The sequence below is a fragment of the Sander lucioperca genome, chromosome 6 (genome assembly GCF_008315115.2).
Source record: "Sander lucioperca isolate FBNREF2018 chromosome 6, SLUC_FBN_1.2, whole genome shotgun sequence".
Lineage (NCBI taxonomy): Eukaryota > Metazoa > Chordata > Actinopteri > Perciformes > Percidae > Sander > Sander lucioperca.
In genome coordinates, this window is record NC_050178.1 from 20,159,064 (window position 1) to 20,178,161 (window position 19,098).

At 41.3% G+C, this 19,098-nt stretch overlaps 1 protein-coding gene across 3 annotated transcripts in view; it reads left to right on the forward strand.

The window, feature by feature from the left end:
- Positions 1-12,054: 12,054 nt before the first annotated feature.
- The window catches only part of LOC116034505 (glutamate receptor-interacting protein 2-like), a 379,804-nt gene continuing 372,760 nt past the window's right edge, over positions 12,055-19,098 (forward strand). For all 3 annotated transcript variants that reach the window (XM_031277187.2, XM_036002038.1, XM_036002034.1), the window contains exon 1: positions 12,055-12,456. In XM_031277187.2, coding sequence (XP_031133047.1) covers positions 12,396-12,456 — 61 coding nt within the window. In that variant the 5' untranslated portion in view covers positions 12,055-12,395. The remainder of the gene's footprint in view (positions 12,457-19,098) is intronic.

The window sequence follows — 19,098 nt, forward strand, 5'->3', positions numbered from 1 at the left end:
TAATGTGTATAGCTGCCAAACTATTCTCTTCCACCCTCATAGAAAGATAGATAGATAGATAGATAGATAGATAGATAGATAGATAGATAGATAGATAGATAGATAGATAGATAGATAGATAGATAGAGGCCACTGTGACAAACAGATTTGTTTGTAAGCAAGTTTCATGGTTCAAAAAGCCATCCAGTTGCAAAATACTTCCCAACCAAGAGAACTCTTCTCGTTTGGTGTCCTTCTAATCCAGTTTATCACAGTGCTGCAGCTGTTGTGAGTAGAAACAATCCCCGGTACCATTAGTTCTTTGTGTATTTTTGCCCACACTGCATCTCTGCTGCAGCTCTCTAAACTTCAGAACATCTGCTGACCTGTATATTTTTCTCTACTTATTTACCTTATGTGTTGTATTGTGTCAGCAGGTCCTTTCACTGCAATTATCTGTATCAGAGCAATATGTGTCCATTTTGTCCATTTAAGAAAGAGAGAACATACTGTGTGCACATGTTTGTGAGAGAGTACTGCTGTGTGTGTGTGTGTGTGTGTGTGTGTGTGTGTGTGTGTGTGTGTGTGTGTGTGTGTGTGTGTGTGTGTGTGTGTGTGAGAGAGAGAGAAAGAGAGAGCGAGAGAGAGTAGAGTAGATAAGGATTTGTGGTTATGAAATCATGTGTTTAGAGTGCACACTGCAGTAAGGATGAGGTGTTTTTGTGTGTGTGTGTGTGTGTGTGTGTGTGTGTGTGTGTGTGTGTGTGTGTGTGTGTGTGTGTGTGTGTGTGTGTGTGTGTGTGTGTTAATTTGATGACGTCAGCAGTTTGTAATTCGGGTGCCCATGGATCAGTGACTTTAGTTACAGTACATTGCAGAGGGACAAATTGCACTGCACCTCTATTGAAGAACCACAAGAGGTCCCACTCCTCCACCAAACAGCCCTCCAAGTTTGAACAATGTCTGTGAGGTTGTGTGTGTGTGTGTGTGTGTGTGTGTGTGTGTGTGTGTGTGTGTGTGTGTGTGTGTGTGTGTGTGTAGCATAGGGTTGACGAAATGTGATTTTACGATATTGATTATGAATATTGCAATATAGATATTAATTGATATTTTTAAACATATGTAAAATTACAAAAGTTATGGGAAAATGCATATAAATAGATCATAACAACACAAGGTTAATTTCAACTGACAGTCATATTGGACTGGCACAACATGAATAAATAAATAACGACCGTGTCTACAGAACTGGGGTCTCATTTATAAAACTGTGCGTAGGATTCTTACTAAAAGTGTACCTGTAAAAAAAATCTGATTTATAAAACCATGCGTACGCACATCTGTAAGCAATGTTCCCTTTATAAATCACAGATTTCCCACAAGTGTGCGTACGTGAATCCGCCTCTTATCCCACCCTGTACACGCCTATTTTTAACCATAAATAGTCAATGCAAAGCACCTTGTGAATGCTGATCAGTATGTTAATGGCCTGGCAGTTCTTTATGCCGAATCATGATGACTGGCGGGGGAAAGCAAAAAACTTCTGAGACGTTCAGGAATTGCTGCAAACTGAATTATAATTTCGGCCTGTTCTCGCACAATGTAGGGAAACCTGATATATAGACTACCTATATTAATAATACCGTCCAAAACGGCAGGCATTACGGCACTCGGAAACAGCTTCGATATACCAGACCTATATGATAAGATTTAACAGAACTATATATTATATCCAAACAAGCCTTAGCGATAAAGTTGAAGATTATATATAATATTTACATAAAACACTTAGCTGTCTGCCATTTCCCTCTGCAAACACCCGGTTGCCCCCAGAGTGGTGAGGACCTGTATTTGGACCATGATGGCACGGTTCCGGCTCGTTGCTCTTTCTACTGGACCCAATTCAGTACATAGATCACTTACACTGTCACTCCGCTGACGTGTACTAACATGTGCAAGTGGCACGGTAACCGGCCAATGAAATGATGATCATTATAGCGTTTCAAGCGGGATCTAAATCGAACACAACTAAGCCACACAGCCAACAGACGGGACGCAGCACTCCACAATATAAACAAAATATTGCATACTTATCGCGACACTTTATATATATATATATATATATATCACGATAACGATCTTGAGTCGATATATCATGCACCCCTAGTGTGACACAGTTAAAATCACCTCATTATCTAGGAACCATAACTGTACAAGAAGTTGTCCCAGTCAGTAAAGCTGTATAGTTGACCTTTACCTTTTCATCTTCAGAAAAGGGCATTATGAATCATCTACTGTGTGCACAAAAATCATACTTCTCAAGTTCTGTTTCTGGCATCTTTACTGTTTATCAAGTCAATCAGCTACAGATTGCTTCATTTGTATACAGATCTCTGAATAAGATACTTCTTTCATTCTATAAAGAACTCCTTTTTTTCACTGTTACCAATTTCATAATCATATCACTGGAAATATAACTACAAACTAAGGCCTCCTATCTGTTAAGAAAAAACAGTTTAAGAAAGCTGTTAAAGGTTTCTTTTTGTCAGTGCAGTGTTATCCCTATGGAATGTCTTTGTAAACAACCCATGTAACTCCTAATATCACTTTACCTTTCATATTTATGCTGTTGATTTGATATTGTGTGTCATTTTAGTTTATGCTTTTCTCTCTCTCTCTCTCTCTCTCTCTCTCTCTCTCTCTCTCTCTCTCTCTCTCTCTTTCTCTCTCTCTCTTCATTTCTCTTCAGTATTTTAGTTTCTTTCTATTTTAATTGGATTACTGTATACATTGAGAGTGCCCAAATTAGTCCCCTCTGAGGTTTTTTGCATCTCTCCATCACATCTTTTATTGATTATGTGTATATTAATCTGTAATATTTGCATATATGTAAACCAATAAACTAAACTAAACATTATATTATTAAGTTGGATATCAGCCGGTCCATCATTATAATTCTGTTTCAAGTTAATAGAAACATTGCCTGTCTGCCTGTTCTGCCAATCGCTGCCTTTCCATTGCATAAACGGATATATACTTTAAACACACAGTGTATGACAATGTGTACTTTGTTTAAATTTTGAGGCCAGTTTAGAAGTAGTATTGACCTCGCTGTAGAGCACTTGCTGCTGTAAGAAATAAATTGTTTATTGCACTTTATTTTATTCGGTTTCCTATTATCTGAAAACTGTGTACAGCAAGGTTTTCTTTGTTGAAGTTTGAGGCATGTTTATTGGACGTGTATTGCACCTTATTTGTATACGGTTCTGTGAAAAAAAATCTTCCCAGCCCTTGTCACATGACCAATTCATGTTTCCATGATGACTATCCAAATTTTTGCCTTAAAGGGTAACTACCGTTTTTTTTCAAACCTGGGCCCCAGTTCCCCACGCATTTGTGTCTATTAGACAGATGTATGGAGGGAATATTTATTCATAATTCAAATTGAAAGTCCAAAGAGAAAACGAAGCAAGATCAAATTAAAAATAGTATTATTTTAATTAAAAATAGTATTATTTTACTACGCTACTAGGAAAAATCATGCCATAATTAAATGTGAAATGTAAAAGCTTAAATGGAAATACTTAAATTAAAATCTCAAATGGAAAAATATTTTTTATTTTATTTTATTTTTTATCTTTTGAATTTTATGTTTTACATTTGACATTGACATTTTACGATTAACCTTTTACATTTCGATTTAACATTAAGCTTTTCATTTAAGATTTGACCAATTTTCAAAAAAGTTTCTGTATCAAAAATTTGGGTTTCTTTTAACCAAATTAATCATTTCACTACTTTCAGTTTTATTCAATTTCATAGCATTTGAAGAAAATAATTGATAAAAGAACGTTGAAAAAAGGCAACAAAAATGTTGGAAAAAGCTTCAAAAATATTGGGAAAAAAGAAAAAAAAAACGTTAACAGAAAAACGCAGGAAAAAAAATCAGCAAATATCGGAAAAAGTGAAAAAAAACTTGGTAAAAAGTGACAAAAATGTTGAGAAAAGCGAGAAAAGTTTTAATCAAAACAAAATTAACCCAGGGCGTCTGGGTAGCTCACCTGGTAGAGCAGGGGCCCATATATAGAGGTTTACTCCTCAAAGCAGTGGCCACAGGTTCGACTCTGCCCTGCGGCCCTTTGCTGCAAGTCTTCCCCCTCACTCTCTCTCCTTTCATGTCTTCAGCTGTCCTGTAGAAATAAAGGCCATGAAATGCCCAAAAGTTGCATGGTCGACGGGAAGATTTCAACGAGAGAACGAGAGGCAGCGGGAGTTGGAGGGTGAAGCAGTGCACGCAGCTGCAGCCTCTCTCTCTCTCCCTCTCCCCTCGCCCGCTCTTTATCCGTATACTTTATCCATACTCTATACTCTGGCTCAAATGAATCAGGGCGGCTATCCAATTATAACGACCTCATCCACACTGTCGAAATTATTTAAATGTTGAGCCATTACATTGAAAATCTTTTGTAGCCTACTACGAAACAACAGACTATACCTGAATGCCTTTTTCTCGTCTCGCGTTCCTCGCTCCACACCGCTGTCCTCGGACTAAAAGTCACATCCTGAGATGGATAATGTTGTCAGAGACTTTTAGTAAAAATCTGAGCCTGTCAGTACCAAAAAAAAAAAAAAAGTCACTTTTATTGGACAAAAAACATGGTTCCACAATTGCCCCATTAGGTTACATTGTAGCTCGGTTCGCGCCGGCCCGTCATTGAGATCTCACTCAATACTTCATTTTTGGTCACATCAGCCTATTAGACACAAATGCATGGGGAAATGGGGCCCAGGTTGGAAAAAAACAGTAGTTACCCTTTAAGAGCCTATAGAAAATGTTTACTGTATTTGGATACACAATTTGTTGAAAATAAAAAAAAAAGTGAAATTAATAATGAATGTGATGTGTTATATTTAGCAAAAGTACATTTTGTTGTTCTGCCCCCCCCCCCCTGCAATTGCCCCTGATGCTGCTTAAGAAGATTCCTTTCGAATGCACTTAAGTGAAGGTTTGTAATGTCCAGTGCTGGTTTACACGTTGTTTAAAAGCTAGTTTTGCAGTTATTTAGTCATAAATAAGTACTGGAGAAATTAAAATGTTGATGCTGGCGCTTGAAGAAAAGTTAAGAGGTTTTCAAGTTCTTAGAGGAGAACATGAATATGTGTACCAAATATCACACCAATACATTCAGGAGTTGAGAATCTTCAGTCTGGACCAAAGTTTGGGACTGATTATTATGTTCTGTTTAGTCTCACATTGCTAGAACTTCCTCCACAGTACTGCGGGGGAGGAAAAACATGCTGTAGTTTATTGGCATTTCTTTAAACCAATCACAATCGTCTTGGATGGCGCTAAGCACCTTATGGAGCAATGGTGCCTCTACAAAATAGCCTCAGGAAGGAACTTGTTTGGGTGGTACATGTGTATGTTCAAAAGTTGTTTTAATCGTGCAACAGAAAACTCAGATTGGACAGATAGTCTAGCTAGCTGTCTGGATTTACCCTGCAGAGATCTGAGGAGAAGTTAACCATAAGTCCTCATAACGGACATCCGGCCAAAAAGAGTGACATCTGGCGGAATTTCCTGCGGCACCGGAGCAATCCTGGAAGTGGATCATTGTGGATATAGACTATGTTCTGTTTGCCTTTAAAAAATGTAATAAGCAGAAGAAAAAAAGCAGTCATTCAAAAACTGCGTGTCCACATCCTCAGGAAAGTCACCTTCCCTAGCTGCACTGTCACACTCATCTACTTCATGTTCCCTCCTTCAGTCTCTGTGGAGCTTCTGCATACATCTGTGTGACATCACAGATGGGGGGGTGGAACACTCTCTTCTTCTGCTGGTAATTGCAGATTAAAAACAGCGTTCACTAGTACACAATCCCACATATTGTAGTTGTGGGATACATCATCATGTACTTTATAAACAGTTTCTAAACAAGAACTGTTTAGTTGAGTTTAAAGATGTAATATTGCTGTTGGAAATAGCAGTTCGTACTGATTATGCTTTTCATCCACTTACTTGGTGCTTCCAAGCACTTGGACTTTACATTACATCAAGACGAACACAGCAGAGACTTAAATATACATAGACAGCAACAGGGAGACGAAAACAGCGAGCAAAGGTAGCACATTTTATTAGCAACACTGGAAATAAGATAACTTTTCTTTCTAAAATTGCTAAACTTTTCTGTTTTCTTTTCATTTAAATTACGTTGGTAACTTTCTATTGTTTGCTGTGAGACAAGAGAGTCTTTACAATTAACCTCGGAGTTCCTGTTCCAGAGACATGTCTATTCAGTTTATCAGTAGCTCGACAGTGGCCTCATCTCATTGTTTGGTATAGGCTATTGTTAACAATGCTAGCAGCAAGGCCTTATGGATGGCAATGTTGTTCGTTTGCTTTGGTCCAAATCACTTGGTGAGTTTGTAAACTTGGAGCCCCTTGGTTGTGTTCCGTTTCACACCTGGAATAATACAAGAGTACCAAAATGAGTCATTACAAATCACGCAAGGACGGTCACTCCTATTGTTGGTTGGATCTGGGGCGGAGGCAAGAAAGTAAATACGTGAAGAAGGTCCTGTGTGGACTAGTGTATATTTTTTGCAACTCCATGGTCAAACCGGCTCATTTCATTTAAATAATCGCACATTGTTTCGCGAGCAGACGTAGACTTCACTCTGCTCTGCCGGTGTCTGGCTCCAACTTTAGCGGCGGCTGGTTTGACCACGGAGAGTCGAGTGACAGACAGCGAGCTTGACTGCAGTCTATTTCTGTTAAGGAGAAACACTGCAAGCTGCTACATTTTGCTGCTCTGCCGCATCCAAGATTGCAAAACACACCTGACTAAGGTAAAGGTAAATGTACTTTATTGTCACATACACATATATGTAGCGAAATTCATTCTCTGCATTTAACCCATCCCTCAAGGGAGCAGTGTGCAGCCATTTACAGCGTCTGGGGACCAACTCCAGATCTGAGCCAGTGCCTTATCAAGGCACTAACTGGAGAACCTAGTACATATTTTTTGATGGTGAGGAAACCCACGCAAACATGGGGAGAACATACAAACTCCACACAGAAAGGCCCGGAACGACCTGGATTTGAACACAGAACCTTCTTGCTGTGAGGCCACAGTGCTAAACAGTAAACATGGTTGGTGCGGTTCGAGGTAGGATCACGTCCTCACCACGAACAAACCTCTCCAGAGTTTGTTTGAAAGGGAATCGCACTCGGGTGCGCACCAAATGCAGACAAAACAAGCATACCGAGACCTGCTTGATGAGGTGGTCTCGGTACACTTGTTTGGTCTGCTTTTGGTGCGCATCCGAGTGCGATTCCCGCGTTCTCACCTGCCCAAACAAACCGCACCAAGGGGGAAAACAAACTCTAGTGTGAGTCAACCAAACTAAACGAGGCAGGTGTAAAAGCGCCCTTAAACAAACAATGAACAGACAGTAGTGCTACGAGACCGGTAAAGTAAAAGAATGTAAAGGAAAATGTGACATTTGTAACGAAACAAAATAGGGCACTGCATTTGCACCATAGCCCATATTAATGGTGAAAACAATAGGAAAGTAGATGAGTCAGTCCCATGGCCATTGGTCCCAGTTTAGACATGTGGCCATTGTCCATCATATTATCTATCTAGTCAAGTCCAAATTATAGTCCACTCCCACATGTTCCAGGGTTGTCACACCCAAACATTCCAGGGTTGTCACTCCCAACAGTTCCAGGGTTGTCACTCCCAAATGTTCCAGGGTTGTCACTCTCAAACGTTTCAGGGTTCTCACTCCCAAAAGTTCCAGGGTTCTCGTCCACTTATGCAGAAAAACATGACAGTGGATTTTTGTTGCATTCCCACAAACTCAGGGCGTTTTCACACCGACAGCCTTTAGTTCGGTTGAATCGAACTAGAGTTTGTTTGCCCCGCTGGTGCGGTTCGTTTGGGCAGGTGAGAACCGGGCATTCGAACTCTGGTGCTCACTAAAAACGGACCAAACAAGCGTACTGAGACCTGCTTGATGAGGTGGTCTCGGTACACTTTCAATCGAACTCTGGAGCGGTTCGTTTGTGGTGAGAACGTGATCCGTACTCGAACCGCACCAACTATATGCTATACAAGCTCCACTGTTGCACAAGTCTCCTGTAGTCAGGTGTGTTTAGCAATCTGCGATGCAGCATAGCAGCAAACTGTAGCAGCTTGCAGTGTTTCTATCACAGAAATAGACTACAGTCAAGCTTGCCGTCCGTCACTCGTATCTCCGTGCCGCTAAAATTGGAGACAGACGCCGGCAGAGCAGAGCGAAGTCTCGGTGACCAGAGCAGATGTAGTAACGTCTCTTGCGAAACAATGTCTGATGTGAGCTGGTTTGACCACTAGACCAGAACACAGGACCAATAAGATAAGATAAGATAACCAATAAGAGGGCTGGACGTTCTTGCCTGATTTGTAATGACGCATTTTTGTACGCTTGTATTTTTCCAGGTGTGAAACCAAACCAAACCAAACCGACCGAGGGCAAATCGCTCCAAGTTTACTAACTCACCAACTGATTCAGACCAAAGCAAACGAACTACAGGTGTGAAAACGCCCTCACTTACTTGACTGCTTTTGAATACCAAATGGAATAGAAAGGTTAAAGCATCACTAGTCTCGCTTTGCCAGACCCTCCTCCAAAGCGCACTGAAGGAGGGTCTCGCTACTCCACATAGCATTCGGGCATGGGAGGAAAGTGTGCTCTGGTTTAATGACATTTCTTTAAACCAATCAGAATCGTCATGGGAGGTGCTAAACTCTTCACAGATCCGCCTCAAAATAGTCGTGCAAGAGAAAACTCAGATTGTACAGATAGTCTAGCCAGCTGTCTCAATTTACCCTGCCGAGGTCTGAGGAGCAGTTCACCATAGTCCTCATAAATCCACCGGAGTTTAAAATTCCAACACAAAGAAAGCGGAAGGAAATGGAAAATACATGCATCCGGTGGAATTTCCTGCGGCACTGGAGCAATCCTGGAAGTGGAACGTCAAGGATATAGACTAAAGCATCACTAATATATCATTCTTTTATTAACAACAGTTGAAATTACTGCATGCTTTGAAAAGTGCCACTTGCAGTGGTGAAACCACAGAGAGCCATTGCCAACTCGGTAGCTCTGCAAGTCAGTCACCAGCTGCTGAAGAAAGTAGAACATATATATTTTTTTTTTTATCTGAAGTTGGTTGAAAACAAACCAGAGCGTAGCAGAGCACTGTAGGGCATAGGAGGACGTAATTTTAAATTCAAAAGTTTTAAATATAAATTTAACAGGGCAAATCTGTTTCTAACAGACATTATTGGTTTACACAAGCAAGGCACTAAAAAATGCTATATTAAGGTTTGTAGATTTGCATTTGTGATAAATGACAGGAGTAATGCCACAACTAAAAGGCTAAGTGAACAACAGGTACTGTGGACAAATGCATTATTGCGGCTGATACACCAAAACCACAACAGATCAAAAAATAAGCAGAGTAGGGACTTCACCTACTTCCAAGATGCACGCAGAAGAGAAAAACTCTTAAGAGGAAAAACTCCAGTAACAGTTGAAGTATGCAGAACAACTTCATTGTAAAAATGAAAAACAGTAATTTTATAGGAGACTTTTTTTTATTTTTTTTTATTCATGTCATTCTATTCTATTCTCATTGGATAGAAGACACAGAGAGGAGACTGATCTTCAGTTTGGTTTAATTACATTTTTATTGTAAATATAATGCACATAAGAAATATAATTAATATACAGTTTATCAAAAGAGAGCATGGCTTTAAGTGAAGACTTACTAAACTACAGTTTTTTACAACTGCTTACACACGTTTTCAAAACGGTCTCCTTTTTTCTAAACTCTACAATTCCCACACTGCACACAAAATGCCTCATATCTCCTTCAAAATGAAGCATTTGCATCCAATGGCAAACACTTTTTTCATAATAGCAAATTTTTGGATGTACCATGTACACAATGTTGTTAATCTTAAACTCTTTTGCCTTTCCGGTGCCACCTGCTCATCAGGTAGCCTCGTGAGACCGTCCTGATCTCGCGAGCTCCAGTTTTCCACTCGCAGATCAGTCTGGCATCTTGAGATAGAGAAAATTTGGAGCCGTTTGCCAAACGACCGATCAATTAGCGTTGGTTTTGAGGCGGGTTTAGGTGTGACGCAACAGTTGTTTAGACTGTTCAGTCTAAACAACATGGCGGCTTCTACAGATGAGATGAGCATAGCTATCGCGCAAGTTTGATCCGAATTAGAAAGTATTCCTTCATTGAAAGAAGAGCAAAAAACGGCACTGGAGGCTTTTCTCGGAGGAAAAGATGTTTTTGCTCTTCTTCAGAAGTGTACCATGAAAACTTGGTGGGGATTGTCTTTGATGAGATTCATGTCACATACAAATGGTAAGTTTAAAAACGTTAACGTTAGCTACGTTACCTAACTTAATTGTATGTTAAACGATGGCATTAGAAGAACTGCAAGGTCCTTGAAGCCAAACTAACGCTAGCTACACTAACTTAGCTAGCTTCGTTGATCTGATTGGTTCACATAGGTGGTGATAGACAGATGGTTTATCCAATCAGCTAACCAGTATTTTCGCCCCTTACCAAAAAATCTCCAAAGGAAAGTTCCCAGATGGATATGCCGAGCAAATGCGAAGCAATCCATCAGGTTACTCATCAGGTAAACATACACACATTGTGTTCAATACTGATCATAGGTCGTGCGCTAGTTTGAGATGTAGCTCCGTAATGGCGGCGGGGAAAGATGCGAGCGAAGCCATTCGGTCCGTTGTGGCAACGCTGCCGAATGTCCAGAAGTTTAAGCCCGAGTAAGAACAATCTTGGTGGCTATGATGTTGTGGCCCTCCTCCCCACGGAGTTCGGGAAAAGTTTGATTTTCTAGCTCGCTCCGTTAGTGGTGAAGGAGTTGGCGTTAGCTAACGTTAGCGATTGGTTATGGCAGATCCAGAGTAGCTCTGGGCAGATCCAATAGTTTTAAACTTCAATAGAGTACCCGCTTTCAAGGAAGTTAACACTTGTCAATGGAGAGTGGCCAGACTCTCTGTACAAATGAAATGTACGAGAGTCTGGTAGGACGAGGCTAACATTAACCAGCTCCGACTGGGGGATCCCGAGGCGTTCCCAGGCCAGGGGGGATATAATCCCTCCACCTAGTCCTGGGTCTTCCAGAGGCCTCCTCTCAGCTGGACATGCCTGGAACACCTCCCTAGGGAGGCGCCCAGGGGGCATCCTTACCAGATGCCCAAACCACCTCAACTGGCTCCTTTCCACGCAAAGGAGTAGCGGCTCTACTCCGAGTTCCTCACGGATGACTGAGCTTCTCACCCTATCTCTAAGGGAGACGTCAGCCACACTCCTAAGGAAACCCATTTTGGCCACTTGTACCCTGGATCTCGTTCTTACGGTCATGAATGCACCATTCTATCTAAATATTCTGCATGTCTTGAACACCACTGCTAAACTGTGGGATCTCCACAAGAATGAAAAGACAGAAAGTTCTGTGGCTTTGAACAATATTTGGTAGCACAAAATGAGAATGGCCCAGCAGCTGCTGCTGCTTGTTAAAGCATATGTGTGTATCCATGTACATATTGGCTCAACGCATGCCTATTTGTATAAAGCCTCTGTAAATAGCCTTTGTAGTGTACTTATAAATGCAGAAATTACTTGTTAAATATTGATAAAAGCACAAGGCTAAATTGCCTTGGAAATACATTGTTTTTTTCTTGATAAGCAAATAAAAAAATTAAAACTTTTGAACTGAGAATGAACTCAGATATGGAAAGATGAGTGGATACAGAGAGTGGAGCAAGGAGGACAAAATAGTAAGGGACAAGGAGAGACAGAGTAAATGAAAGAAAATAGAGACAAAGCGATGGAGGGAAATCAGGGGGGAGAGAGAAGCAGATAGCCTATAGAGAGACAGAAAGGAAGAATGAAAGAGAGAGAGAGAGAGAGAGAGAGAGAGAGAGAGAGAGAGAGAGAGAGAGGTGACTGGACTCTGTTTGCAGAGAGTGAGAGAGTAAGAGAGAGAGAGAGAGAGAGAGCATTGGTGCCGCAGCGGGACCGACTGTCACACGGACCGTCAGCGGGGTTGTTACCGGAGAGAGCAGCCGCTAATTGCCGTGTATCGATAGCCACACCGGGAGAGGACCACAGAGAAGCAACAACGAAGACGAAGAAGAAGAGCAGAAGAGAAGAAGAAGAAGAAGAAGAAGAAGAAAAAACAGGGGGAATCATTATATTTGCTGCTGTCGCCTGCGTGTCATCACCTAGACCGGACAGGATCTATCACCATCAGCACTCCTCTTCATCATCACCACCCTCACCCTCTAGACCTGTCCTCCTCTCCCTCCTCTCCCTCATGAACATGCCGGGCTGGCGGAGGAACCTCACTTTCTGTCTGCAGCGGATGCACGAGGAAGGTAGGAAGGCAAAACAAATTCATGTGCGTTTGTGTGTTTTGCTCTCGCTAGCACGTGAGTGCGCTCGAGTGTGTGTTTTCGCGCTAATGTGGGTTTCTTACTGCTTAAAAATGTGTGCCGAAATGTGAGCAGTTTGTTCCAGGGGACACTTTGAATCTTTACGGCTTCTGCTTCGTGTGTTTTTAGAGTTTTCTGGATCACTGGAAGTGGTCGCGTGCGCTCGCGAGCGTCTTCTGCGCATGTGGGCTGATTGAGAAGCACCTGCAGCTTTGCTAATTGTGTGTGTGTGTGTGTGTGTGTGTGTGTGTGTGTGTGTGCGTGTGTGTGTGTGTGTGTGTGTGTGCGCGCGCGCGCGTGTGTACAAGCTTGGTCTGTTGGACCCGCGCGCTTGTGCGCACACATGTCACCACGGGTTTGTTCCGCCGTTTCAGCAGAGATTGCGCGAGGCTACTGATGCTGGCAGGTCAGGGCGCGCGTGTGCGTGCGTACTTGTGCGAGTGAGAGAGAAAGAACAAGAGAGGCTGCGTGTTGGTCCTGCAGCATGAACACAGAGAGGAGGCAGACAGTGATGATGTTGGTCAGCTACAGTGTGCACGTGCGTGCGTGATAGTGCGCATATGTGAATGTGTGCAGCAGAGAAAGTGTCGCATGTGAAAAAGAGACAGAACGGTGTTGACAATAGTATGAGAGAGAGAGAGAGAGAGAGATTTCCACATTCATATGTTATTGGAGACACTGCGTTTCTGAAGGTTCAGGTCATGTGTGAATGTAGAGTTGAAGTTAGAAGTTGGAAGGATAGGATCATCACAACATTTTTATATTGGCATTTTGTCTGAATCAGGGGCGGAGTGGTGGGGGATTTCTGGGGCTCCAGCCTTAAATGTTTTCTCAAAAGCCCCAAATCTTTTTTTTTTAATTATTATTTTTTTGGGGCTTTTCTGCCTTTAATTGACAGGACAGCTTAAGTGAGAAAGGGGAGAGAGAGGGGGAAGACATGCAGGAAATCATCACAGGTCAGATTCGAACCCTGGACCTCTGTGTCGAGGCATAAACCTCTAAGTATATGTGCGCCTGCTCTACCCACTGAGTCAACCCGGCCACAAAAGCCCCACATCTTTTTAGGGTTTTAAAATACCTTCAACTGGCCTGCACTGATCTCCCACCTCAACCCCATCCAAAATGAACTGGAAAGCGGACTGCGAGCCAGGCCTTAACTCCCAACATCGGTAACCAGCCTCACTAATGCTCTTGGGGCTGAATGGGAACAAATCCCTGCAGCCAGGTTCCAAAATCTGTTGGAAAGCCTGAAACCAAAAGAGTGTAGGCTTTGATAATCAGCATTTTAAATGTTTTGGAATGAGAGGCATAACAATCACAGATGTACTGGTTAGGGGTATGGTGGCAGTGTTTTAATGGTCACCTGACATTAAATAAGGTGGAGACATTCATCGTTGTTGTGTTAAGTGATGTATCCCCAATGGGCCTTTTAGCCAGGATTTGCTCATTTCAGATCTCCCATTCATTAGCTGAGTCATTAAGAAACACGGCTTCTGACGGCTTGGTGGAAAGTGCTTCAACAAGTTCCATTCATTGGCTCCTGAGACTAAGGTAGATGGACGTGGAGTCCCAGTGGAGAAGGGTGAACACAAGTGGGGCTGAGATGAATGGACAAATAAGGAAATGACCAAATTGAAAATGCATCCAAACTGTCACTGTAACCTACAGCGAGTAGGCCCCCTCCTGTGGGGTTGGGACCTTTTTTTTCAAGGTGGGATGTGAGGCAGCCCCCTCCACAGGCCAGCACCCTCTAAAGGGTCCGGGTGCAGCCCACGGTAGGGACTCCCTCGCCTAAATCCCTACAAAAAAACAAACAAATTAGATCTTCCTGCCCGGTCGCGTAACGACGGCTCACATGACAGCAGAGATGGGAAGTAACGAAGTACAAATACTTAAGATATTTTTACTTCACTTTACTATTTATTTTTGTGCCGACTTTTTACTTTTACTCCTTAAATTTCAACACGAATATCGGTACTTTCTACTCCTTACATTTTACAAAATTGGCTCGTTACTTTAGTTTCAAATAATTTCAGTTGTGTTACCGTTATTATTTTTCGCGTCATCAATACCGAATTCAATCTAATTGGATGGGAATATACATTGTTATAATGTGCTGCAAATTGTGCCAACCGAAACAACATGAACTGCTGGCTTTCAAGAATTTACCATCGAATTTAAAAAAACACAGAGGTAAATGCATCTTTTTGTTGTTATCAAAAGCTATTTGTTGTTTGTTTCAGTAACTTTATTAAGTTTACGTTAATGGTCAGTTACATTTGTTCTCCTGCTAGCAATGATGATGCTTTGGTTCGCTAGCATTTAGTTAAGTAACCCAAGTAACGTTAAGGTTAGTGAGCGTTCAGTTTATTTGAAAATAATCTAATACTAGCTGATACAATATCTGCATGTATAGCTTTATATTAAAAAATGAATTCAGTAACTTGATTTAGTGTAACAGTGCTGTAGTAACGTTAATGTTACTCAAGGCCGTTCTTGTTTTCGAGTAGGGTTGGGTACCGTTTGAATTTTTATGATTCCGATGCCGAACCGGTACTTTTAAAATGATTCCCATTCCTAACTGATTCCTAAACCGATTCTTGAAAAACTGAAAAATGACATCAAAGAAATGCTCTTTTATGGATTTTTTTTTTTTTAATTGAAAATTATTTAAATTTACCAATATATTAACGTTTTAAAGTACTTAAATATATAATAAGTAAACCTAGGTCACCTAACACATAACTACAATAATTTAACAAATAACAGTTACACTATTAACAAGTAACAACAAAATAAATGTTGTTGAGTTGGTATGCTAACCAGCTTCCAACTTGTGATAGTAGAGTGCATGTCCGAGAATAGCGTGGACACGTGCTTCACAGAAAAGCGGGCACGTGCGCCACTCGGCAGAAAAGGGAGAAAGAAAAAAGAGTATGCCGCTGCCTGGAGCGACAGAGGGAAAATATTTCAGTCGGAACCAAAATTTGCGTTCTAATCTGGTCTGAATACTACCGTTTGCGTAGGAACCGGATCCATAGTGGAACCGGGTTTCGGTACCCAACCCTATTTTTCGAGACCACTTAAGTTAAGGATAACTTTATTTGAAGCTAATGTTAACGTAAGTTAGAGGACTCATGTTTGAATGCTCACAGAATCACAACTGAATTTATATCTTGCTACTCAGTCAGAATCTTATTAACCTGGAGTCCCAGTCTCTGTCACAATAATCATATATGTGATGTTTTAGGCCTGTTGGCAGACATCCATTTAAAATGTAGGCAATGGCATATAAAGAGTCTTTTTTTCCATGTCCATTGAAGTCTCTCAGCTTGCACTCTAGTAACATTTGTGTGGTCCAGGTAGCTTTGCATAAAAAAATGGTTGTCATTCACCAGACTACTTTTACTTTTATACTTTAAGTACATTTCCAAGCCTGTACTTTGTTACTTTTACTTGAGTAAAGAAGTTAAATCAGTACTTCTACTTTTACGAGAGTATTTTTTTAACACAAGTATCTATACTGCTACTTGAGTACGGGAAGTGAGTACTTTTGCCATCTCTGCATGACTCTCTGCATAAATTTAGCCGAGAAAAGGTGACTGTGAGCCGGGTACAGAGCACCGTGATGTTTCGGTTGTTTCAGCGGCCATTGCAGTTAAGTTTAGCTGACAAAAGGTGACCGTCATGTGGCGACAACAGTTAAGTTTAGGCATCAAAACGACTAGTTAGGATAAAAAAAGAAATGGAGGATTTAAAACCGGTGCCCTTAAAGCAACACCAAAGATTCTTTTGTACCTTAAAATAATGTTTCCAGAATCGTTTCAGTGGTTCGTCAACTCGTAACAGGATGACCGGCACTTCTGCATTCGCTTCGCGGCCCTCTATCGGCTATAACCACACTATGCAAGTTTGCCAGATCGGGTAGTGGATCTGTAGTTCGAATGAGAACGGTAATGGACAATTCCACTTCCAACCTCTAGAGGGACCGAAGAGGAAAAGTGCTTTGGTGTTGCTTTAAGTAGTACTCCCTGGACATGAACACCTGTTTCCTGTCAAGTCAAGTCAAGTCAAGTCATTTTATTTATATAGCGCATTTAAATGAACAACAGTTAACCCAAAGTGCTTTACAGGTAGAGCAGGGAAGGCAAAAACAGTATGCCATAAAGATACATAATCAATTGTGCAATGTACCGTGAGTATAATTAGGCAAAGGTAGAATTAAATAATGTAACAACAATGGAACGCTTGTAAATACAAAAAGATAAGAAAAAGTTGAGTTCAGGTCATAACTCTGAATCTTAAAAAAACAAACAAAAAAACATTAAGAATCAAAGGGAGTTAAAAGCAAGAGAGTAAAAATGGGAATTCCAGAGTTTGGGGCCTACTACAGAGAAGGCTCGGTCCACTCTGGTTTTTAGGCGTGTCCGGGGGATGACAAGGAGTTGTTGGGTTGTGGACCTGAGTGCCCTGGCGACAGAGTAAGTGGACAGGAGATCGGAAATATACGGAGGGGCTTGACCATGTAGTGCTTTAAAAACAAAAAGTAAAACTTTAAAATCGATTCTGAATTTCACTGGCAACCAATGAAGCTCAGCTAAGACGGGAGTTATGTGGTCATACCTTTTGGTGCCAGTGAGTAGTCTTGCAGCAGCATTCTCCTTTCCTTTCTTTGTGGCTCTTTGCGGCCTTATACAGCAGCAGTCAATGTGGTGCATACAGTAATAAAAATACGTGGAATACATACGAATTACAGTGCGTTACTTTTCGTAGCGATATGTACGAATGGTTCATGAGCAAAGCCTGGCAGTAGAGTGATCCTCTTTTTCTTCTCCCCTCTCCTTTAGTGATGCACCCCTTGTGTCAATGTATATGTGCTCTGTTGGGATTCTCTGTCAACGTTTATCCGTTGTATTCTCTATCACCAATAAGGGGAGGAATAGAATAGTGATTTATTCTATCATTGTTACAGAAAGTGTGACAGCGCCTCATGTGCACCAGCAGACCACGTGGCCTCTAACCCGCGAGCATGTTTATCTTCCGATTGAAAATCCTTTTGCATGTTTACTTAACCTGCATGTGTGTATGAGAGAAAGAGAGGAAGTGCATGGCAAAGTGAGAGAGTGTGTGTGTGTGTGTGTGTGTGTGTGTGTGTGTAAAGCTATATTTATGTGCGTGTGCAACAAAGCGGGATAGGTGTTTGCTCAAGATTAGTGTGTCAGAGAGGGAGATGGGGCGACAGAGTAGGAATGATGTTTGTTTGTGTGAGAGAAAAAGAGACAGAACGAGAAGTGCTAGACACGGACAGCGATGGTGCCAGAATTGTGTTTGCTCATGGTGTGTGTGTGAGAGACACAATGATAACTGCCTTGTGGACCCCTGAATGGCTGTTAGAGGCCCCTAATTGTACCAGTCCTTCTCATTTAATGTGGTGGGGGGGGGTACTTCACACAATGTATTTGGTAAAGATCTGTGTTAGGGGCTGAGTACATCCTCTTCTTTCTTAACCCTTGTGTTGTCCTCGGGCCAAATTTTCGTTTTTAACGTTGTTTTTATATCAGAAGTATGGGTTTCTTTCAACCAAATTGCCCAAAAATATCATGGATGCATGGGTGTACGTTGTATGGAACCCATACAACATTCTTCGCAGTTAACGTTAATGATTACTTCCATTGAATTTTGGGTGTTTTGTTCAATTTTATAGCACTTGACATCCTCTGATCTTAACTATTAGTCAAAATAATTCATAATTTCTGCTTTTTTAAACTCAAAAATTAAGGATAACATGTCATTTAAATTAGGTTGATTGACCATGAATTTAAAAAAAATGTTGAAAAAAATGACTTAAAAGTTTACAAAAGCGCCAAAAGCATCCAAAAAAAGCAACAAAAACGTTCAAAAAAATTCATTTTCAATTTTGACCCGAAAAGGACAAGTTTATAGTAGAAGGGAAGAAAACACAAGCCCCCATGGCTGCTCCTGAACAAGGCACTGAACCCCCAGTGCAGCAATCCTCCCAAGGTTAGGAGTGTGCACAATGTGAGAGTGAGTGGCGATAAAGACCGTAAACCTTGCCTTGAATAAATAAACCAAGCTTTAGTTGGATCAACCTTGCGCTGCTTAATAAAGAACATGCAAAGAACACAAACTTTCCGCACAAAAAAGAAAACACACAAAAAGAGACAGAAAGAAGGACAGAGGTGGGGGAAACCTTCTCTCCAACTGTTAGGGCTGGCAATAATGCCATATAGACTTATCTCCACAGTACTGTGGAGTAAGGTCTGGCTACACCACAGATACATAGGAGAAAAAAACCGCTTTGGGTTGTTTGCATTTCTTTAAACCAATCACAATCGTCTTGGGTGGCAATAAGGTCCGTACGCAGAGACGGTGGCTCTGCAAAATAGTCTCTGGATAGTTTTGGTGGAACATTTGCGACCCGCAAAAGAAAACGGCACATACAATATTAAATGAAAATTTTTGCAAGAAAACCAAGATTGCCGACTTCCTGTCAGATGGAATCATTTTCAAAAAAATGCTCCATGGACTTCAAGATGTTCCCTTAAAATTTGATATATTAACTTC